The following is a 19,318-nucleotide window of genomic DNA, read 5'->3' on the forward strand; positions in this document are numbered from 1 at the left end:
TCGGCACCCCAAATTCATATCAAGCCACCATAAAGTTCGGGAAAAGCTTTTCTGACCCTCAGTTTTGTAGGCCTGTGTTATTATCGTATAAGGCCCATTGACTATTAAAAGCATATGCATAGTAGTCTGTTAAAAGTACAGTTCCCCAAATGCACTCACATACCGCGGTAGCATCAAGCCTAATATATTACAAATAAAATGCACATTGAAATGAATGGGGACCCACCACCTGAAATTGGCTCACAACCCACTTAGTGGGTCTTGAGAAACGCGGCTTGAGACAGATTGCAGGATCGAGGTCTGGTTGTGCGCTAGTGTTGAGTAGGCTTAGTGCGGACGTCGGCCTTGTTGGGTTCATGGGAAGATCAGGCACCCCTCCCTTCGCTAACTCCACACGTGTTCTTCTTCATTGGGTCCTGTCGGTGTCCGGCCTTGCAGTGTGGACTACATCTTAAACGTGACCAGGGAGATTGACAATTTCTTCCCTGGCTTGTTTGCCTACCACAACATTCGCGTCTACGACGAAGAGAAGACGGACCTCCTGGCCCACTGGAACGAAGCCTACCATTTCATCAACAAGGCCAAGTGAGTTCCGCAGACGCTTCATGCCGCTGGTTCTCGTGCCTGTCCCTCCCCCTCCGGTGTGCGTCGCGGACGGTCCGCTGTCCTTGCAGGTCTTCCTGCTCACCCCCCCGCTCTCCCTCCCCCTCCCAGGAAGAACCGCTCCAAGTGCCTGGTGCACTGCAAAATGGGGGTCAGCCGCTCCGCGTCCACGGTCATTGCCTACGCCATGAAGGAGTTCGGCTGGTCCTTGGAGAAGGCCTACAACTACGTGAAGCAGAAGCGCAGCATCGCAAGGCCCAACGCCGGCTTCATGAGGCAGCTCCTGGAGTACGAAGGCATCTTGGATGCCAGGTAAGGGGTGTGGAAAGCTTGTGTCTGATTGACCTCCCTCCCCCTCCCCCAATTGCTTTTGAAACTGTGGGTCTTGGAATTGAACTGAGAAGGTGCTGCCCTCCCCTGTGTGGCTGTAACATACCAGTGTGCGCAGGGGGTCACGTTTGCAGGGTTGTCCATGTGAAAACGAGCAAGAAAGGGCCAGCCTTCTCCACTGCACATAGAAAGCTAGCTCAGCAACCCCATGAGGGAGATGTGTGTTGTCTTCACCTCCCAGGTTTCAGAGGAGTGGCTGAGAGAGATGTAGCCTCAGGGAAAGCAGCTGAGTTCACAGCAGAGGTGAAACGGGAACCCAAGCCTCCTGGGTCACAGTTCGCTCTCTTAGGCCCTGCCTTACCATAGCAGGACCTATCAGGATTGTGGTTCTGGTCTGACCCAGCCAGGCAGCTATAGAATGGTGCCTTTGTTCAGTTCTCCCCCTTGCTGTAAGGGTGGGAAGAGGGGATCTGTGGGTGCTTTGCAGCAGGACAGCAGGGTGCCCAGCTCCTAAGAGTTTAATAACTGCAAGCAAAACAGCATATGTGAGAAACCACAGGCCCTCTGCTGCAGCTGGTCTGGTGCCCCACACTTATAGCACAGGAGTGCAAACTGGTTGCTACTGACCAGGTCTTGTGCAGCCCGGTTGGCCAGTGTGAGTGCTGTGTGAAGACCCCTGTCCTTCGCATCTGCAGGGCAGCCTTGTGCGTGGCTTACTGGATGCAGAGGAGTAGGAGTTCTCCTGCTTCCTGAGCCCGTGTTTTGCACCTGGCTCCAGGTCTGGCAAGCTGGCAGCCCCACCCTGGCCTGAGCTCGCTGCTCTTGCATCCATAGTCTTTCGGCCTCCCTGCTCCATGGGAGGGAGCTGTTGGTGTCGCTCTGGGCCTTGGCACGGCTGACTCCTTGCTCCCAAGGCAAGGGTTTGTTGCTGCTGCAGAAGGTTATTTGAGGCACGGCGGCAGTTGTGGTGTCTGAGGGCTGCCCGGATGGGAAGGCCTGTCTGGTCTGGTTGGTTGGTTGGGAAGCTCCCCTCTGACTCAGCGCTTGGCAAGAACTGCACAGCTCAGCACATTGATCTGCGGAGGAGCCGACATCTCCTGCATGCGTCAGGGGCTTGTGCTTTTAACTTTTGCGCCTGAGGGAGCGCCTCACTTGCCCCCACATCTCACACTGCAGGTAGGCTCCTGGGGGATTCTTGCTTCCTCCCCTAAACTGGTGTGGCTCTTCCCAGGGGCTGTAGCTCCATCACCAAGCGCATACCTGGCACGCAGAAGCTCCGAGGTTCATCCCTGGCAGCACCTCCAGGGAAGGCTGTGAAAGACGCTTCTCTGTCTGTTGACGGTCTGTGTTGCCCGTGCTGAATTATGCAGACCAAGGGTTGGCGCTGGGCAGCTCCATGAGTTCAGATGTGGTCATTAACAGCACTTGCTCCTGCACAGAAAGAAAACCAGGGTCTGTAGCTGCCTTTCCTTGCTTTCCTCTCTCGAAACACTTGCCTTCTCTCCCCTGCTCCTGGATTGTAAACTCTTTGGGGCAGGGATCTGCGTGAGGCAGGGATATGCCACTCTGTGAAGCATGGGGTACACTGCTGGTGCCGTACAAACAACCACAGTGGACCCTTGTTCCTCTCAACATGGTTACTCTGGCGTTGGCTGGAAGCGCTGGAAACAAGGCTCGGAGGCTGCCACTGATGGGTGGCAGAATCTGGGTGGCATTAACGGGTGCCTTGTCTTTTCCCCCCTGCAGTAAGCAGCGTCACAACAAGCTGTGGAAGCAGCAATCGCAGGACAGCCTCCCCCAGAACACGGATGGCTCCAGTGGGCCAAGTGACTTCCTGCTGGAGAGCCTGGAGGTTGACCTGGACCCTCCTTGCCAGTCCCCGCGCCCGGACGACAGGCTGAGCCAGGAGGCTGCAGGCTGCCACTACTGCTTCAGGCGCCTGTCCGACTCCCTGCCTGGCAGCAGGGAAGCGTTTTTCCAGGTGGAGGACCTGGAGAGGGATGTGCTTCTGGAGGAGGCCGACGCCACCGTGGACCTGCCTTTCCTGGAGTTCTCGGAAAAGCTGAAGCGCCCAGAGAGAGTGGAAGGACCCGGCCTCGGTGAGAAGGCGGCCAAGAGGAAGCCCGAAGCCAGCCTCCCCAAGGAGGGAGCGGGGCCCAGGCATGCGGCCTCTGAGCAGGGGGGTGTCCCAGAGGAGAAGCCCCTGGAGAGGTGGAAGCGGCGCTCGCCCGCCCAGGAGGAGGGGAGCCGGCTCAACTGGGAGAACCTCAACAACAACAACAGCAAGCGGAGCTGCCCGGAGGACTTTGAGGTGCATCTGGGGCGCTGGGGGTGGCTGGCTGAGCAGTGTCAGCGGGAGAGGGCCCTCCGTCCCAGGAGCAGGCAGGGGCTCCAGGAGGGTCTGCTGAGGAAAGGAGTGCTTCTCTTCCGAAGGGTTTGCCATTCTGGTAGCACTTGAGCAGGTTCCCTGGCATCCTCTCTGCGAGGGGGAGCCTGTTTGGCCACAAACCGAGGGCCGTTTCCAATGACCAGGTTTAAAACCTGGTCAAAAATAAAGAAGCGATGACAATAAAAGGGTCATGGAAGCAGCCGCTGAAACGTTAAAACCAGGAAGTGAAAAGCCCAGTTGTGACCTGAGTCACCTGCATCAGGGCCATTGGGACGGGCAGGGGGACATGGAGGGAGGACACCAGGTGCTCACAGGCCCCTGAAGGTGAACCGAGTGAGTTCTGTCTCTGTCTGGCATGGCCTTCTCTCTGCCTCTGCCCACCTGACCTTGGGAGGTTGGGCTTTGGAGAAGGGCCTCCGGACAAACCTCCACTGACAGGCAGCCTTGAGTGGAGGAAGGAGGAGTCCCTGAGCCCAAAGCCTTTCTGGGTCCCCTTTCCGGGGTCCCTCCTCTGCTGCAATGGACAGAAGCACCATGGAAGGGGCAGAGAATGAGCCAGGCTCTTTGCTTCAAAAGAAGAGTTCCTGTTCTCTCCTTGTTGCAATGCAGCTTTGGAGCACATTTGAATGGTCCAGGGTTCCCCCCACACATACCCCCCCACCGTAGCATGTTCGCCCTGTGTTGGGGACTGAGCAAAACCAGTTCCGCTGAATGAATCCAGTGGACTCCGCAGCCACCAATCATTGCAAGGCTAACCGCTTGTAGCTTGCCTGACGTGATGTGATGGGGGCTGCTGCCCTGAGACCCTCTGGATGACCTGATCCCACTTGATTCCTCTAGCACAGGTAGAGGAGGTCGTCTGCGGTGGGGGGGGGGCAGGAGGAAAGTCTTGTTTTCATCTGCTCTTGCCTGAGAGCACAACAAGGGGGGCATGTTAAGAATGGGTCAGGCCAGATAATCTGTTTGTGGGCAGTGAGAGACTCTCCTGGGGCTTTGGCTCAGAAGCAAGCCGTGTTTTGCCCACCCAGTCGCCGGGGACTGCCAACCGAGGCGCGTCTCCCATGCGGCGCAGAGGGGGGCTGTTTCTGTGTCCACCGCCTCACCAAGGCAGCTTTTCTGTGGCTTTGTCAATCTAGCAGCAAGGAGGAAATCCTGACTCATCCAGAGGAAGCTGGGCATTCTGGCATCAGTTCCTCCTGCTGCCGGCCCCTCCGAGCCCCGGCTTCTGGTTTTGGGTTTTGCGTTCTTCTCAAGAAGCAGCTTTTGCTCATTTCCGTGGCGCTTCCCCTGTCAAGTTCTTTGCTCCCTTCCTAGTAACCAAGGGGGGAGAAAATGATGGATGATTCCATTTTTTTCAGGGTAATCACTGAGAAATCACGAGGCGGAGCCCAATTTTCCTGGGTATCTCTCACTCTTTCTCTGCACCCTGTAGGTGGCGCTATCTCCAAGGGTTCCAGAGCCTGCCCAGTAATTGAACCATTCGAGTAAAATCTGTAACTTTCTGTTATCTCAAAATGAGTTAACGTGTGCTGGCTATAGGAATGTCCTTCTAAATTTGCAAGAATTGTTTATTATCTTAGACTGCCTGTTTGTGCTTATTACAGTCTTGCCCCCCCCCCCAATTGGAGGAGGAGTCTGGCAGAGCAGTGTTCCAAGACCCAGGTGGGGCAGAACCCCAAGTCTCCCCAGGTCCAGGCTCCAGGGCAGCTCCCAGCCTCCTGCCCCTTGTGCAGCCTGCAGAACTGGCTCTCCTCGTGATGAATTTGGCTTCCAAGGTCCTGGAAGTCTCACTTTGACTTGCAGAGGGCCCAGTGAGGAGCTGACTTGCCTTCGTTTGATGCCTGGTTCTGTCTGTGGTCTCAGGGATGCCAGAAGGCTGTGTCCTCTGCCTCTCAACCAGGGAAAGTCCACTTGCCAGGCCTGTGTGGCGCCTTCCCAGGGGTTGCCAGGCCAGCAGCAAAAAGACATGGCCTGCAAGCCAGGAGGCGAAGTGAGGTGGCTGCTTAGAGTGGAGGCAGGAGGTGCCCACCTGTCAGGTCCCTTCACCAGGCAGGAGGCTCCTTCTGTTCTCTGGCCCTCCTGGCAAAGCAAGCAGAGGTGAGACTGGAGGAGTTCAGGGGGCCTCTGCTCTTCTGTTCCCAATTGCTGTCCTGCCAGCAGAACGCCTCATCTGAGATGCCTGCTGGAACTGCAGAAAGCGGACTTGCTCTCCCCAACCTGCGTTTTTCCTCACCTGCAGGTTCGGTGGCCTTAACTGCATGCAGTGAATTAGCACAGGTGGTGCCCTCAGGCTGTTGATTGCCCGTGAACATAAGAACACAAGAACAGCCCCACTGGATCAGGCCATAGGCCCATCTAGTCCAGCTTCCTGTATCTCACAGCAGCCCACCAAATGCCCAGGGAGCACACCAGATAACAAGAGACCTGCAAAGCTTCCTGGGAATTGTAGTTAAGAACATAAGAACAGCCCGACTGGATCAGGCCAAGGGCCCATATAGTCCAGCTTCCTGTATCTCACAGCGGCCCACCAAATGTCCAGGGAGCACACCAGATAACAAGAGACCTGCATCCTGGTGCCCTCCCTTGCATCTGGCCTTCTGACATAGCCCATTTCTAAAATCAGGAGGCTGTACATACGCGTCATGGCTTGTAACCTGTAATGGATTTTTCCTCCAGAGACCCTCTGGAGTCCAGGCCCCTTTTAAAGGCGTCCAGGCCAGACGCCATCACCACATCCTGTGGCAAGGAGTTCCACAGACCAACCACACGCTGAGTAAAGAAATATTTTCTCTTGTCTGTTCTAACTCTCCCAACACTCAATTTTAGTGGATGCCCCCTGGTTCTGGTGTTATGTGAGAGTGTAAAGAGCATCTCCCTATCCACTCTGTCCATCCCCTGCATAATTTTGTATGTCTCAATCATGTCCCCCTTGTGTCCTGCTTGCCCCTCACTCTTCCCTGCCTTGTCTCTCAATTCCCCGCTTTGTCCTTTTCAGCGCGACGCCATCTTTGGAATCCTCCACCAAGTGAAGCCGTCCTACAAGTCCTGTGCCAACTGCATGTACTCCTCGGCTGGCACCTCCGTCACAGAGGCCTTTAGTGAGCCCTGCGAGACCCTGCGTGCGAGCCCTCCGTGCCACGCTTCTGCAGTCTGCACGCAGCCCTCGTTCCTCTTGCACAGGGCGCCTGCTTTTTTGGGGCAGGCGTTCTGCCAGCCTCCTCCCAGGGAGACCCACGGAGTGAAAGTCAACAGCGTGCCTTCAGCGCTGGCCGGAAGCAACGGGCAGGAGGTTGAGGCAAGCAAACCTGCCGCTGTTTGGGAGTGCGAGGCTTCAGAGAAGGCCAGAGATGTGCCCAGAATGCCCCCCGGGGCCTTGCTCAGCCAGAGGAATTCTTTCTGCGAGAGGAGCCCCGTCCTTAGTGAAGGGCTGAAGGAGGAGCCCAGAAAAGATGCCAGGCAGACAAAGGACCTGAAGTACTTGCTGTTCAGCAAGGACCTGGAGAAGCCGACCCCCAGCAGCTACTTGATGCAGCACCAGGAATCCCTCCTCCAGCTCCAGAAAGCGGGCTTGGTCCGAAAGCACACCAAAGAGCTGGAGCGCCTCAAGAGCGTGCCATCCGAGCTGATGGGCCAGAGCCAGGAGAGCCCTGGTGGCCCCATGAATGCTGCATCCATCCCTGAGGAGACACAAGACTTGATGGTGGCACACCCAGGCCAGCTCCCTCCTCTGGGGCTGTCGCCTGCCATTCCGGGAGACGCTGCGAACGTCCCTGAGAGGCTGCAGAAGACACCCGCGGTGTGTGGAGGGGCTCAGAAAACGTCCACGCCTGCCCTGGGCGGAACGGACCACGTGAGCAACTTCACGAGAGACTTCCTCAAGACCATCTGCTACACCCCGTCGTCTTCTCGGAGCTCCAACCTGACGCGGAGTTCCAGCAGCGACAGCATCCACAGCGTCCGCGGGAAGCCTGGCCTGGTCAAGCAGCGGACCCAGGAAATCGAGACCAGGCTGCGCCTGGCCGGCCTGACGGTCTCGTCTCCGCTGAAGCGCTCCAACTCTCTGGCCAAGCTGGGGAGCCTCAACCTGTCCTCAGAGGACCTCACGAGCGACTCAGAACTGTCTGCGCTGGTGGACTCGAGAGAGGCCAGGTCAAGCGAGTCTTCAGCAAGCCGTGACATCCACCTTTCGTTGACAAGCACAGAAGCGGGCTCCAAACTGTTGGCAAAACCCATCATGGGAAAGCTGAAGGGCACACTGTGGATGGGGAAAAGTTGACGCACCCCTCACCTTTTACAGACTTCGGGGTTTGTCTCTGCTAAATGCAGTTTGATCGTCCTATACAAAAAAAAGCCACACCCCCTTTCCATGCGCAAGCTCTAAGCGGAGGGGCAGAAAGGGGGAGACTCTCTGACAAGGGTTGAGCAACCGAAGGAAAAAGCCCCTCATGGCAGCAGAGGGGCAACACCTCTCTGGATGTGTCCTAAAGGATGGCGGGCACAGTCCTGGCAAAGGGGCCCTGTGGAGAGAACCTGAGAGGTCATTGTTCCGTGCTACCTCCGTGGATTTATATATACATACATACAGGAGAGCGAGAGAGAGCGCGTGTGAGTGGCTGCAAGTTGGTTTCTAAAGACTTTTGTGAAGTCATATATGTCATTGATGCTTAGAATATATCAGTGATGCATCGGTTCAGCCCCACCCCCCACCTCTGTTATCCAGGACAGCGGTTGCCAAATTCACGACCGTTTCACACCACAAAACCAGTCCCTGTTCAGACCAGAGCTTAACGTTCTGCCTTCGCACTGTGTGAGCCGCCGTGTAGATCTGGGCACCTGGATGCTCTGGGCAGTCATGCCTGTTGCCCGACATGTCATGCAACATTGTCATGTCCCTGTGCCCAGATCTACATGGCAGGTCATGCAGCATGAAGGTAGAACGGCAAGCTGCGCTCAGTGAGTGGAGGGCTTCCCCCAAACCCCAGATCTGGCCCCTGGGCCAGAGTTTGGAAAGCCCTGATCCAGGCCCGCCTGTGGAGAATTCCCTGAAATGGGCTCTGGGCTGGCGGCTCCACTGTAGGGGTTGAGTTACTTCTCTAGGTCTGGGTTGGCAGGTCCACTTTTTGGGCTTCTGGCCTTGTGCTACAACAGAGGATTGTCTTATTGGTTGGGTAGTTCTGCTGATATACTATTAGTAGCGGTTTTGTCAGTGCTGACAATGTGCGTGACGTGAACCACGCCAGAGACCCGCGGAGCTGCAGTCAGTGTTTCAGCACAGCTGATCTAGAAACTGATTGCGAGTCCTTGGGAGGTGTTTGTTGCCAATCCCATGTCAGATAGCGCAGGGGGTGGGGATGGGGTTTTTGCTCTTTGCCTACCTTGGAAATGGGGATGTGGATGTGTTAATTTCCCCCCCCCTTGCTTTTAATTTTTATAAGAAAAAAAGACACGCTTTCTTCCACATGCCGCAGAGAGGAGACTGCTGTGAGTGGTCTCAGGAACCGACAGTGGTCTAGGCCAGGCTCTGGAGCTGTTTCTGAACGGGCTCTTTGTGTCACCCACATGGGTGTCACCCACATGGGTTGGGTGACTTCCCTTTTTAAAAAAAAATTACCTAGGTGCCATGAGGAGGGGGAAGCAGAAGAGCTGTACTGTCTTGCTTATCTCTGCTCTCATGCTTTGTGTCATGGGGCAAAAGTTACTTGAAGCACTTGTCCTTCCCGAAGGTCATGCCGATGGAGGCTGGGAGTCTAGACTTCCAAGCACTGCCGAGAGGACCCCATGCAGTAAGTACCCTTGTGGATGGTCCCCTCCACAGTGGTACGTGAAGGCTTCCTGCTCCCTTGCTGGAGCTTCCTAGTCAGACCAAGCCAGATTTGGGTACCGGGAAAAGATGAGCCCTTTCCATGGAAGTCTATAGAGCTTTTCATGGCAAGGAACATGCTGCAGAAAGGGGACGAGCCCGTCTCTTTGTTTCAGGCTGCAGGCAGATGTGTCGACAGGTCAGGAACCTTCAGTATTAATTCTGAGGCTCTCCGTTGGAAGACTCCAGATCTTCTTTAGGTCCTCCCCATCCAAATGGCCAATCCGGAGTCCAAGGGCCTGATTCGTGACTCTGGGTTGGGTGCTCCTGCGGAGTTCGCGTAGGTCTCTGGACCTCCCTTTCACCCCATTTGCTGAGATCTGCCAACAGAGGCCAAGAGTGTCAGGATGCCAGGGTGCTCCTCACATTCTGCACATAGAGATAACTCAGCTGCAAAGCTTTCTGTTTGTGTGGGTGGTGAGCCCAGTTGAGCCACTGGCCACACAGGGACCCACAGAGACCCTGGCCCCACAGAGACAAGACATGTCTCTCCAGCAGGTTGAGTAGGAAGCTCAGAAAGAGGTTCTGCTCAGGGTTTTCGTGGGTCGCTTTTCGGCGTAGCCCCGAGACCTTGGACAGAAATTCCTCAATTCTTTTCTCTTTGGAGGGAGTAAAGAATTTAAGGAAACGCCGAGAAGCCAAAACGGCATGTCAAAACAAGGCGCCAACTGGTGAGACCTGTTTCCACATGCTGTGTTAGCCAAAAACCTTCTTCCTTCCATGGAAGTGCAAAGCTCCACCAGGTAAAGAAAAGGTGATATGAATCCTGACATCTGTGTCCCGTTCCCAGATTAGTCCTCTGTTCCTGTCCAAGCACGGCAGAGCCTCCTGTCTGTCGGTGACTCTCCCACCAGCTGTCTTCTGTGGCCAATATTAGGTGTGAACATTTGTTCTTATAGTGCAAAAGACTCCTGAGGACTCCTTGGGTTGCTGTGGGGTCTAGCAAAGCCTGTTTTGCAGCGAGTCCTTGTTATTTCCAGGTTTGGCTTGTTTGTGCCGCGCTAACTTCGTTTTTGCGGCTAGTGAGTGCTGTTCTGAGTTGCTTCATCTGTGTGGGTCTTCGCAGCATTCAAAACCGTTGTCACGTACCTGGCTGCAAAAAGGGTGTTGTGGGCAATGGGTGACATTACCGGTGATTTTGAAGTTGTTGGACACCAGAGTCTCTTCATATGAAAACCTTGGGCAGTGCTTGTTGGAGGGGGAAAAACTCTGGATCAGTTCCAGAGTCTGCTCTTAAACTGTGTTCAGCATGGATCACCTGGAATCTGCAAATCCTCATAAGCGATGCTCAACATGGGGGATCTCTTGAAGTGGTGGCAAGATCCTTGATGATGGCCACGTCCTTGCCAGCTCTCCTCTCCTGACAAGCAGGTTGAGGGCACACTGAATCCACAGGTGTGTGCCGTTCCCATCACCTCTGGGGGGGCATTGTTCATTTGGAGGGGGACGGGGTTTGATCGCACAAAGCTACCGGCACTTCAGGCTGCCTGGCATGTCCAAGTACTGTAGAGAACATGCTCAGGGTTCACGGCTCACGTAGCATTAAATGCATTTAGTATTTGTTTGTTCCCTGGCAAAACATGCTGCATGTTTCCTCGCTGTACTTGCCTTTTTCAGAAACGGGGGGATTTCTCCAAGTTCTTTTCTGACCCTGTCTTCCAGCCACACAGCCCAGTTCAGATGATCCAACAAGCCTAGGGGCAAAATTTGGTGTGACAAGCCTCTGCACCCCCTCCAACCCCTCTCCTTGCACCGCTGGCTAAAATGGAAAACTTCCTAGTTTATTAAAACCACAGTTTCCTGTGATGCCCAAGTCAGTAGACCGTAGCTTGAGTAAGCCAGGATGTCAAAGTGCAGAGTGATCCTGGTTTGATCCAGGATGGTAGGGAGCATTCAAACCAGTTTCCTCGTGGGCAACTCTGGTGTAGCGCCCAGCAAATGTTCCATTTAGCTGGGCATGTGACGGGAAGAGAAGGACATGTACGGGCACGCCACTCTTTTCTTAACTCACTCCTGACCAACAAACCGTGGTGGTTTGGGTCACCTGAACTTTCCAGTGTGACAGCTGGACATCGGGAGGCAGTGATGACCCTGTTCTGTCTCTCCTCTCAACCTTGCCAGTCTGTTGTCCTTTCTGCCACAATTGGCCATTGTTGGGGTGAGTGCAGTTGGTGGCTGAGCAAGCTGCCGCTGTCCCCATTGGTTGAGCAGCAGTTTCCATACCTAACACGGCCATCCTATTGGCCACCTGGTTCCTTCCCACTCCTTTTTTAATGTTATATTTTGGAGATGTTTCTCCATTCCTGTCAGGTGCTTGGGGAGCCATCATTCCATTGCTGGGGTGGGGTTCCAAGCCCCCAGCAACCCACTTTCCCCAGAGCACTTGTCGTTTGCCAGACAACACCTTGTGGGGGTGTGTGTGTGTGTGTGTGTATGTGTGAGAGAGAGAGAGGGAGAGAAAGAGAAAATACAGTTTCTCCCTTTGTGATGCTTCTTTCCAAGGGGTTAACTTGTAAGAAGCAATTGCATGGGCCAAATAGACTTTAATTGGTTTTTCTGGAGGAGGGTGGCTGTGTTTGATTCTCCGTCCTGCCCAACTGAAGGTCCAGCTCTGCTTTGTGTATCTCAGGTCTACATGGAACTTTGTTTTAAAGAAAATTCTTTTTTTTTTAAATGCCAACAGGAGGCTCTAGCCTTTAGCAAACCATTTTTGAAGAGAGATCTTCTCATCCCCAAAGTAGCAACAATTGTTCTTTTTTTGGACAGATGCATGAAGAGGTGGCTGCTCTTTTTCCTTTATGTATTGGTGGAATGTTCCTTTTCTTTGTTTCTTCTATATCAGAGTGCCTTGCCAATAGTTTACAAATACTGTGTATTTATGTGATGCTGTTATTCTATCCAAACTTAGTTCTGTGGTGTTGATGGTGTCTCTGTGACCCTGCATAATAATGGGTAAAAATCAGGCTTAAATCCTTTGGGTTGATCCTCTTATTTGCAGCCACGAAGCAGTCTCCTTTTTGCCACGTGAGAAGCTGTCAAGATTGGACGTGGTCTTAAAAACACAACGGCTGTCCTCACGCGGACCTTCTTTTCCACACATCACACAACTGTTGGATTAATCTATGCAGCAATTATGGGGACTCCAGGAGGCTTCCCAAAGGTGGAAGCTCCAGCGGGTGAACCCGGATCCTTCGGTCTCCACGCCATGGTGTGTCCCAGCCTAAAATCTGAAATGCACAAACGGGTACCTTTTTAATTCCAGCCAGGATGCTTTTAATAAGTAGCCTGTTGTGGTTCTTGGCTTCTTACTCAGTTTGCCACACTGTCCAAATGTCTGTGTTGCAAAAGGAGGTTGATGTCTGTTCTCGCTGAAGTGTAAATCTAGTTCCATGGATGAACTTTTGTGGGGGGAGAAAAAACTATGGGCTGATCCAGATGTTGACAAGACCTGGTAGCCTCCTACCCTTTAGACAACGTGCCTCAAGGCCTCACGACCACATGTGCCAAGAACCATGCACAGGCATTGAGCAAGATGGAGACAAGTGAGCTGAAGCATACAGTTCTGACTGTTGGGTGGCATCAAGGATGAGCTCTGTATCCAGGCCTGGCTTTGCTGTTCTTCGTCGGCCTGTGGAACTCCACAAGAGCTGGTGCTCACCCAGCGCACGCAGGCCACTAGCAGGTCCATCAGCCTCTGAACTGGGTCTGTCAACGGCTGAGACGGCAGTCAAACTGGGAGCAACCCGCTGTGTTCTGTCAACGATGTTCATGGCACATCATTGTTTCCTCAACTCTGGTTGGGTTTTTTTTATATTTAAAAGCGCAGTATTTTTTTGTACTGTACATTCACAGTAGGGGAATGCATAATGCACTTTTTTTTTTTACTTTTTGTTGGTAAAAAATGTACTGTATGATGTGCTTCTTGTGAGGAAACAAAAAAAGAAGTTATTTACAAACCCCAGCCTGCTGTTTTGGTGTCACTGTTCCCCGTGTGCGCTCCGGAGTTGCTGAGATTGTGTTTTGTACTGCAAAGGAGCAGATGTGCAGAGACTTCCACAACACACAGTAGTCAATGATTTTGACTTGGTTACCTTGCTTGTACGTGCCCTTGTTTGACACTCTGGCTGGGAGGAAATGGAAAGAAAAGGACTGGCTCATCCTGAGTTGGGCTGGTTGCTGGGGCATAATTTACACGGGCCACAGGCTGCCAGGCACCCAGCTTTTCACTCACGTGTTTATGTTGTACCTGGTTCCTTCCTTCCTTTTGTCCTCACAACAAGGTGGTGAGGCAGGTGAGTCTGAGAGTGGCTGACCCAAAGCTGCGGGAAAGGGGGCTGAAGGGCTGTGTGGCTGAAGAAGGAGCCAAGTCTATTGTGCTTGGACTTCCAAGCTGGAATAATTGGCAACTGAGCTATGCAGAACAACAGCACGAGTATGCTGTGTAATGGGGCTGATTGAGACATAGGTTTGAAGCCTAAACTGCTGGTGTCACGACTGGCCATGACATCACTCCCAGCTGAATGACATCACTGCCAGTGGGTCCTGCTAGAATGTCATTCTAAAAAGTGGGGCCTGGTGCTAAAAGGTTTGAGAACCACAGAAGGAAGGAGGTAGCTGAGGACCCACCGTTGCTCCTGCCCCGGGGATCTGAACCCCATCCCCACCCCGCCTTGTCGCAGCCCCCACAGGCCAGAGTGGGGGAGGCTGTTTTTGAACTCTGCACCCCCATTTCTTCTGGCCAGGCTCATCCAGCCCCTTCTCTTCTCCTTTTCCACTGGTGCTGCCAGGCCTCTGCAGACGGACCTGAGATGGCCTGCGGAAGGGAGGGCAGCCGTGGCCCCCTCTAGCCCCACTGGACCTGCCCTGATCCTGGGGCAAAAGCCCCCTCCTGCTCCCCACAGCCTCCCCTTCTGCTGCTGGAGGACAGGCAGAGCAGCCAGGGCTGGCAGGACGGGGGGTCCCCGCAGGCAGCCGGACACCCCCTGCCCAGCCCAGCCCCCAAATATCTTAACTAATCGATTTAATGAAGAGACTTATCAAGCGGCGCCATCAGCACCTGCACCAGGCCTTCAGTTCAGCTCAGAGGGCGCTAATTAATTAGGGTTAATTAAGAGACTTCAATTAATCCCTAATTCTAAATTAATTAATCAACCTTAATTGATTGTGCCTAATTCAGTTAATTAATTATCCTAATTAATTAATCCTAAATTAATAAACCAATCATAATCACCCCTCATTAACTAAGGAACAATTAAGTCTCATTAATTAATTAAATGATTAATTAAATCTAAATAATTAAATTTAATTAATTTAGTCTCTGGTTAATTACATCTAATTAATTAAGTCTCAATTAATTAAGTGAGGGCGTGGCTGCCCCGCCTTCCCAGACTTCCTTCGTGCAGCCCAGCGCCTGCCTTGCTGCTCCCAGGGAGGGGCGCGGGGGCTGCCGGAATTGTAGTCCTTGCGAGCGGCGCTTGCAGGGAAGCGATGCTCGCGAGGACTTTAACTCCCAGCAGCCTCTGCGTCCCTTCGCTCGACTGTGACGTCAGGGGGCGTGGCGGAGGCAGCCCTCGGCGCCTGCGCCGTGACGTCAGAGCCTAAGCCCCGCCCCTCCCGCCTGCCGGAGGCGCCTGTGACGTCAGGGGGCGGGGCGGGGCGGACGCGGCGCCCTTGGCCTGCAGCGCAGCGATGGGGATCCAGGTGCGGGTGCCGGCCGAGGTGCTGTCCCTGCCGCCACCGCCGCTGGTGAACAAGGGCTCGGCCTGGATGGGCTTCGTGGGCTGGCTCGCCGCCCTCGCCGACAACCTCGTCCAGCGCAGGCCCGTCCTGGGCGCCGGTCAGTGGCGCTCTGCACGTGGGCAGAGGGCGGGGGTTGAGAGGCCCCCGTGACTCCCCAGTGCAGGGAGGGCACTCTTCACGTGCTCAGAGGCACTTTCCCCGGCCCTCAGTGGCGTCGGCACTCTGCACCTGCTCAGAGGCACTCTTTCCCCAGTCCCCAGGTGCATTGGCACTCTGCACATGGGCAGAGGGCTTGGGAGGCCCCCCCAGTGCAGGGAGAACACTCTGCACGTGCTCAGAGGCACTTTCCCTGGCCCCCAGAGGCGTCGGCACTCTGCACCCGCTCAGAGGCACTCTTTCCGCAGTCCCCAGGGGCATCGGCACTCTGCACATGGTCAGAGGGAGGTTGTGAGTCCTCCCAGTGCAGGGCAGCGGGTGCCTGGCAAAAGCACTCTGCACGTGCTCAGAGTCGCTCTGTCTGGGTCCTGGCAGTGGCAAAAAGGGTCTGGGGTGGGCGGAAGGGAGGATCGGAGTGGGGTGGTCTGTGTCGGCAGGCAGGTGGGCGTCATCGCTCTGTACGTGGTCAGATGTGTCTGGGCTGGGACCGCCCTGGCAGTGAAGGAAAAGGTCTCTGGGGTTGCCAGGGGTGGCGTTGCAGGGATCAGAGACAGGAGGAGGGCAGGTGAAGCCCACTCAGGCGTGGACGGGCGTGGAGCAGGTCTGTTCACCCCACTGTCTTCAGAGGTGATCTGTGGTTGTTTTGACACATGACATTTCTGCACTGTGTTGTGTTGTGTTATTGTCATGAGCCGTTTCTTATACCGTAGGAAGGCGTGATATAAACGAAGAACGATGTGATGGATTTAATTCTTTCTGTGGCACAGCGTCCTCAGGTTGCCTCCCTTCCCAGGCTGGCACCCAGCATGGAGCTGAGCTCAGATGGGTCCTGTGTGGCAGAACTGCAGATACCGCACTGCAGTGGTTCTCACACATTTAGCATCAGGACCCACTTCTTAGAAAAAGAATCTTGTCAGGACCCAGCAGAAGTGATGTCAGGACCGGAAGTGACATCATCGAGCAGGGAAATTTTTAACAATCCTAGGTTGCAATCCTTCCTCCACTTACCCAGGAGTAAGTTCTATTTACTATCACTGTTAAAAGCATATACATAGTAGTCTGTTAAAAGTACAGGTCTGTAACATTTCCCCAAATGCAGTCACATTCCATGGTAGCATCAAGTCTAATATATTAAAAATAGAATATTGACATGAAGGGGGACCCACCTGAAATTGGCTTACGACCCACCTAGTGGGTCCCGCCCCACAGTTTGAGAAACACTGTACTACAAATTGCACCACAGCTGGTCTTCTGCAAGCCTCCCCGTCTGCAAGAGGAGTGAATTTTAACTGCTACATACATTTTTCTCCTCTCCTGTTACTTTCCCGCCCCGCTCTTTTTTCTTTGTTCTGCTCCAGGTGTTCATCGCCAGCTCCTGTGGGCCACTGTGGGTTTTTATATTGGCTATCAAATGAACAAACGAGCAATTTACAACTTCGCCGCGAGAGACAGAGACATTTCGGAGTATATCAGGCACCATCCCGAGGACTTCAAGCCAAAAGGTGTGCTTAAGATCAGCTGCCTCAAGGAAGAATGTCAAAATGCAGTGATTAAGGGCCCAATCCTATCCAATTTTCCAGTGCAGCTGTGCCAATGGGGCGTGCACTGCATCCTGTGGTGGGGAAGTCTTCTCAAAGTAAGGGAATGTTTGTTCCCTTACCTCGGAGCTGGAAACTTGGATTGGATTGGACCCTAAATCATTGCAAATTATTGCACCCTAATTGCAAATTATAATTCTTTTGGGGCGCAAACCTTTGTAGGTTTCACTGCAGCAAGTGAAGGAAGTTGAGCAAATTATGTAAACGTTACGATTATTTGATTTATAGATTGAAACAAATGTGATCAATGGAAAAGTCTATTGGGGTCATGAAGAAGCCATAATAACATGCACATTCATGAATTGTTAAGCACCACAGAGAACACATTTCGCTACCAGTCAAAGTAGAAAATACAACCGGCGCTCTGACTTATTACTTAGAAGGCAACTTACTTCTAAGGCAACTTCCCAGTAGTCGTGATAGCCGAGGGTGGTGAAGAAGCAGGTTCTCAAATATCCTTGGCAATTAATTTTGGGAGCAGTTTTGATTACCAAAGTTGAAAGTTAAAAGCAGGCTTAGTCAGTTCTTAAGGCTGTTCTTGGGCTTCCAGACGAATGATGTTTTATCATACAAACCAGTCCCCAGTGATAATGGGCATACACATTTGTGATGTGCACTTATCAGGCCCCGCTCCCTTGCATTTGCTTAATTACAGAGTGGTGGGTGTTTGTCCAAACCGTCCCTCTATATCAGGGGTGTCCAGACTTTCTGGCAGGAGGGCCACATCATCTCTCTGACACTGTGTTGGGGGCCGGGAAAAAAGAATTAATTTACATTTCAAATTTGAATAAACTTACATAAATGGAGATGTTAGAGATGGAACTTATATGAACGAATGAAGGTCTTGCAATAGCTCAAGGTCTGTGAAAGGCCTTGCACAAAGCAAGGCCAGCCTTTCCTTTGCTGCTGCTGCTACATCACAGATGTGAAACAGCAAGCGGTGGAGGGAGCCTTCGTCCCACAGCTCATGCGAGAGTTCGAACAGTTGGCCGTCACAAGGAGAGCAGTTGCATCAGGCCAGCACGGGCTCCAGCAAGTCTCCGGAGGGCCACAGGCTCATTGGAGACTGGGGCCTCCCTGAGGGCCAGATTGGGAGCCGCAAGTGGCCCCAGGGCCTGGGTTTGGGCACCCCTGTCCTATATGTACTCCTAATAATTAGCAGTGTGACTAGAGGGATGGTTCAGACAAATGTCCCATTCCCCCCCCCCACATGCAACTAAGCTATCTTGCAAAGTTATGGGTGCTATAAGCATACAGGTCTCTTATTGTGTGCACTGTCTGAACAACAAAGTGTGTTTAGTGTGGGGGTGAGGAGGGAAGCCATTGAGGATACCCTTCTGATAGTGAGTGGTAGCTCTTGCTTGTTAAATGTAAAGGAATTTTGGATGTTTTTTTGTGTACTCATATATTGAATATAGATCACCATCACCTTCTGCCTGTTTGGTCCTGTAGAAGCAAGTCTTGCTTGCCAACAGGTGCCTTGGCATTTACAGGCCTCTTAACACAAACATGCCACTAGGGGGTGCAGGATATCTCTTTTTGTACAGGTGCAGCCTGGTGTGAGATGCCCCAGGGCTGCAGTCATAGCTGTACTTGCCTGGGAATAAGTCCCATTGAGCTCAGCTGGACTGACTTCTGAACAGACGTGGCTAGGATTTGGCTGTAAAAGTGTAACAGGCCTCCCGAGGAAGCTGTTGGAGGTCTGGTTTTGCTCTGTGGAAGCTGGCATTTTGCTCTGTTCCTCTTCTGGGTTCCTCTTCTGGAGTGGGGCTTGGGGAGGCCAAGAATTAGGGCCCTGCCCCTTGTCCATTATGCACCTGAGGAGAACAGTACATCACCATGTTTATTTGGTCCAATTCTGAAACCCATTCAGGCCAGAGTAGCCAAAAACATTGCTCCAAAAGGCAGCATTTAACAGCAGCGCAAGATAATTCAGAGAAAAACTACATGGCTGGAAAAGAAGCTTGGTAAAACCAGTGAGAGGAAAAAACTAGCTAAACTGTAGATGCCTTGGGGCAGGGTCCTGCCCTCTCCTTCTCAGTAAAGCACATGTATGTCGATTGTGCTCTATCATAACTAAACAGTGCAGCGCTCCTAACCTCTGACTCGAGTGCAGTGATTTTCAGCCTTTTACATCTCACAGCACATTGACAAGGCACTAAAATGGTCAAGGCACACCACCAGATTTTTGACAATTGACAAGGCACACCATGCTGCCAGTGGGGACTCACATCTCCCGTTGGGCTTATTAATAAATGACCTTCCCCCAAATTCCTGTGGCACACCTGTGGACCACTCGCGGCACACCAGGGTGCCACAGCACAGTGGTTGAAAACGACTGCTCTAGTGCATGATCGAATTACATGAATTTTGAGACATTTGTAGGCGTGGAAACAGGGCTATTCACATGGTTTGTTCAGCTTTTTAAACAACATTTGCTCTTCCTGTAGAAAAGAAGACCATGGCAGAAGTTCTGGAGAATTTCCATCCAATTCGCTGAAGAGCATTTGGTGGCTTGTGTCTCCCAGCACTATTTTTCAGTGTGGGTTTTGTGTAGAATCATTTGGGGCAGAATACTTGTTTTAAACAGGTGGACTATATAATGTGATTAAAGCTAGGAATAAACATGGCATGTCTTCATTC

At 52.9% G+C, this 19,318-nt stretch overlaps 2 protein-coding genes across 2 annotated transcripts in view; both read left to right on the forward strand.

The window, feature by feature from the left end:
* The window catches only part of SSH1 (slingshot protein phosphatase 1), a 31,255-nt gene extending 21,251 nt beyond the window's left edge, over positions 1–10,004 (forward strand). Inside the window, exons 12-15 of the mRNA XM_066609600.1 lie at positions 439–585; positions 715–915; positions 2,680–3,244; positions 6,318–10,004. Coding sequence (XP_066465697.1) covers positions 439–585; positions 715–915; positions 2,680–3,244; positions 6,318–7,598 — 2,194 coding nt within the window. The 3' untranslated portion in view covers positions 7,599–10,004. The remainder of the gene's footprint in view (positions 1–438; positions 586–714; positions 916–2,679; positions 3,245–6,317) is intronic.
* A 4,798-nt stretch (positions 10,005–14,802) lies between these two features.
* NDUFC2 (NADH:ubiquinone oxidoreductase subunit C2) lies at positions 14,803–19,318 on the forward strand. The gene is made up of 3 exons (XM_066610059.1): positions 14,803–15,018; positions 16,436–16,579; positions 19,126–19,318. The coding sequence occupies exons 1-3, from the start codon at positions 14,871–14,873 to the stop codon at positions 19,173–19,175; spliced, it is 342 nt and encodes a 113-aa protein (XP_066466156.1). The 5' UTR covers positions 14,803–14,870; the 3' UTR covers positions 19,176–19,318.

This window comes from Tiliqua scincoides, chromosome 14 (genome assembly GCF_035046505.1).
Source record: "Tiliqua scincoides isolate rTilSci1 chromosome 14, rTilSci1.hap2, whole genome shotgun sequence".
Taxonomy (NCBI): domain Eukaryota; kingdom Metazoa; phylum Chordata; class Lepidosauria; order Squamata; family Scincidae; genus Tiliqua; species Tiliqua scincoides.

Bases quoted from the DNA above. Each gene is read 5' to 3' on its own strand.
- NDUFC2 (XM_066610059.1), top strand. From the start codon at position 14,871: ATGGGGATCCAGGTGCGGGTGCCGGCCGAGGTGCTGTCCCTGCCGCCA. The intron at 15,019-16,435 runs GTCAGTGGCGCT...GTTCTGCTCCAG, and splicing joins CAGGCCCGTCCTGGGCGCCG to GTGTTCATCGCCAGCTCCTG. The intron at 16,580-19,125 runs GTGTGCTTAAGA...CTCTTCCTGTAG, and splicing joins CGAGGACTTCAAGCCAAAAG to AAAAGAAGACCATGGCAGAA.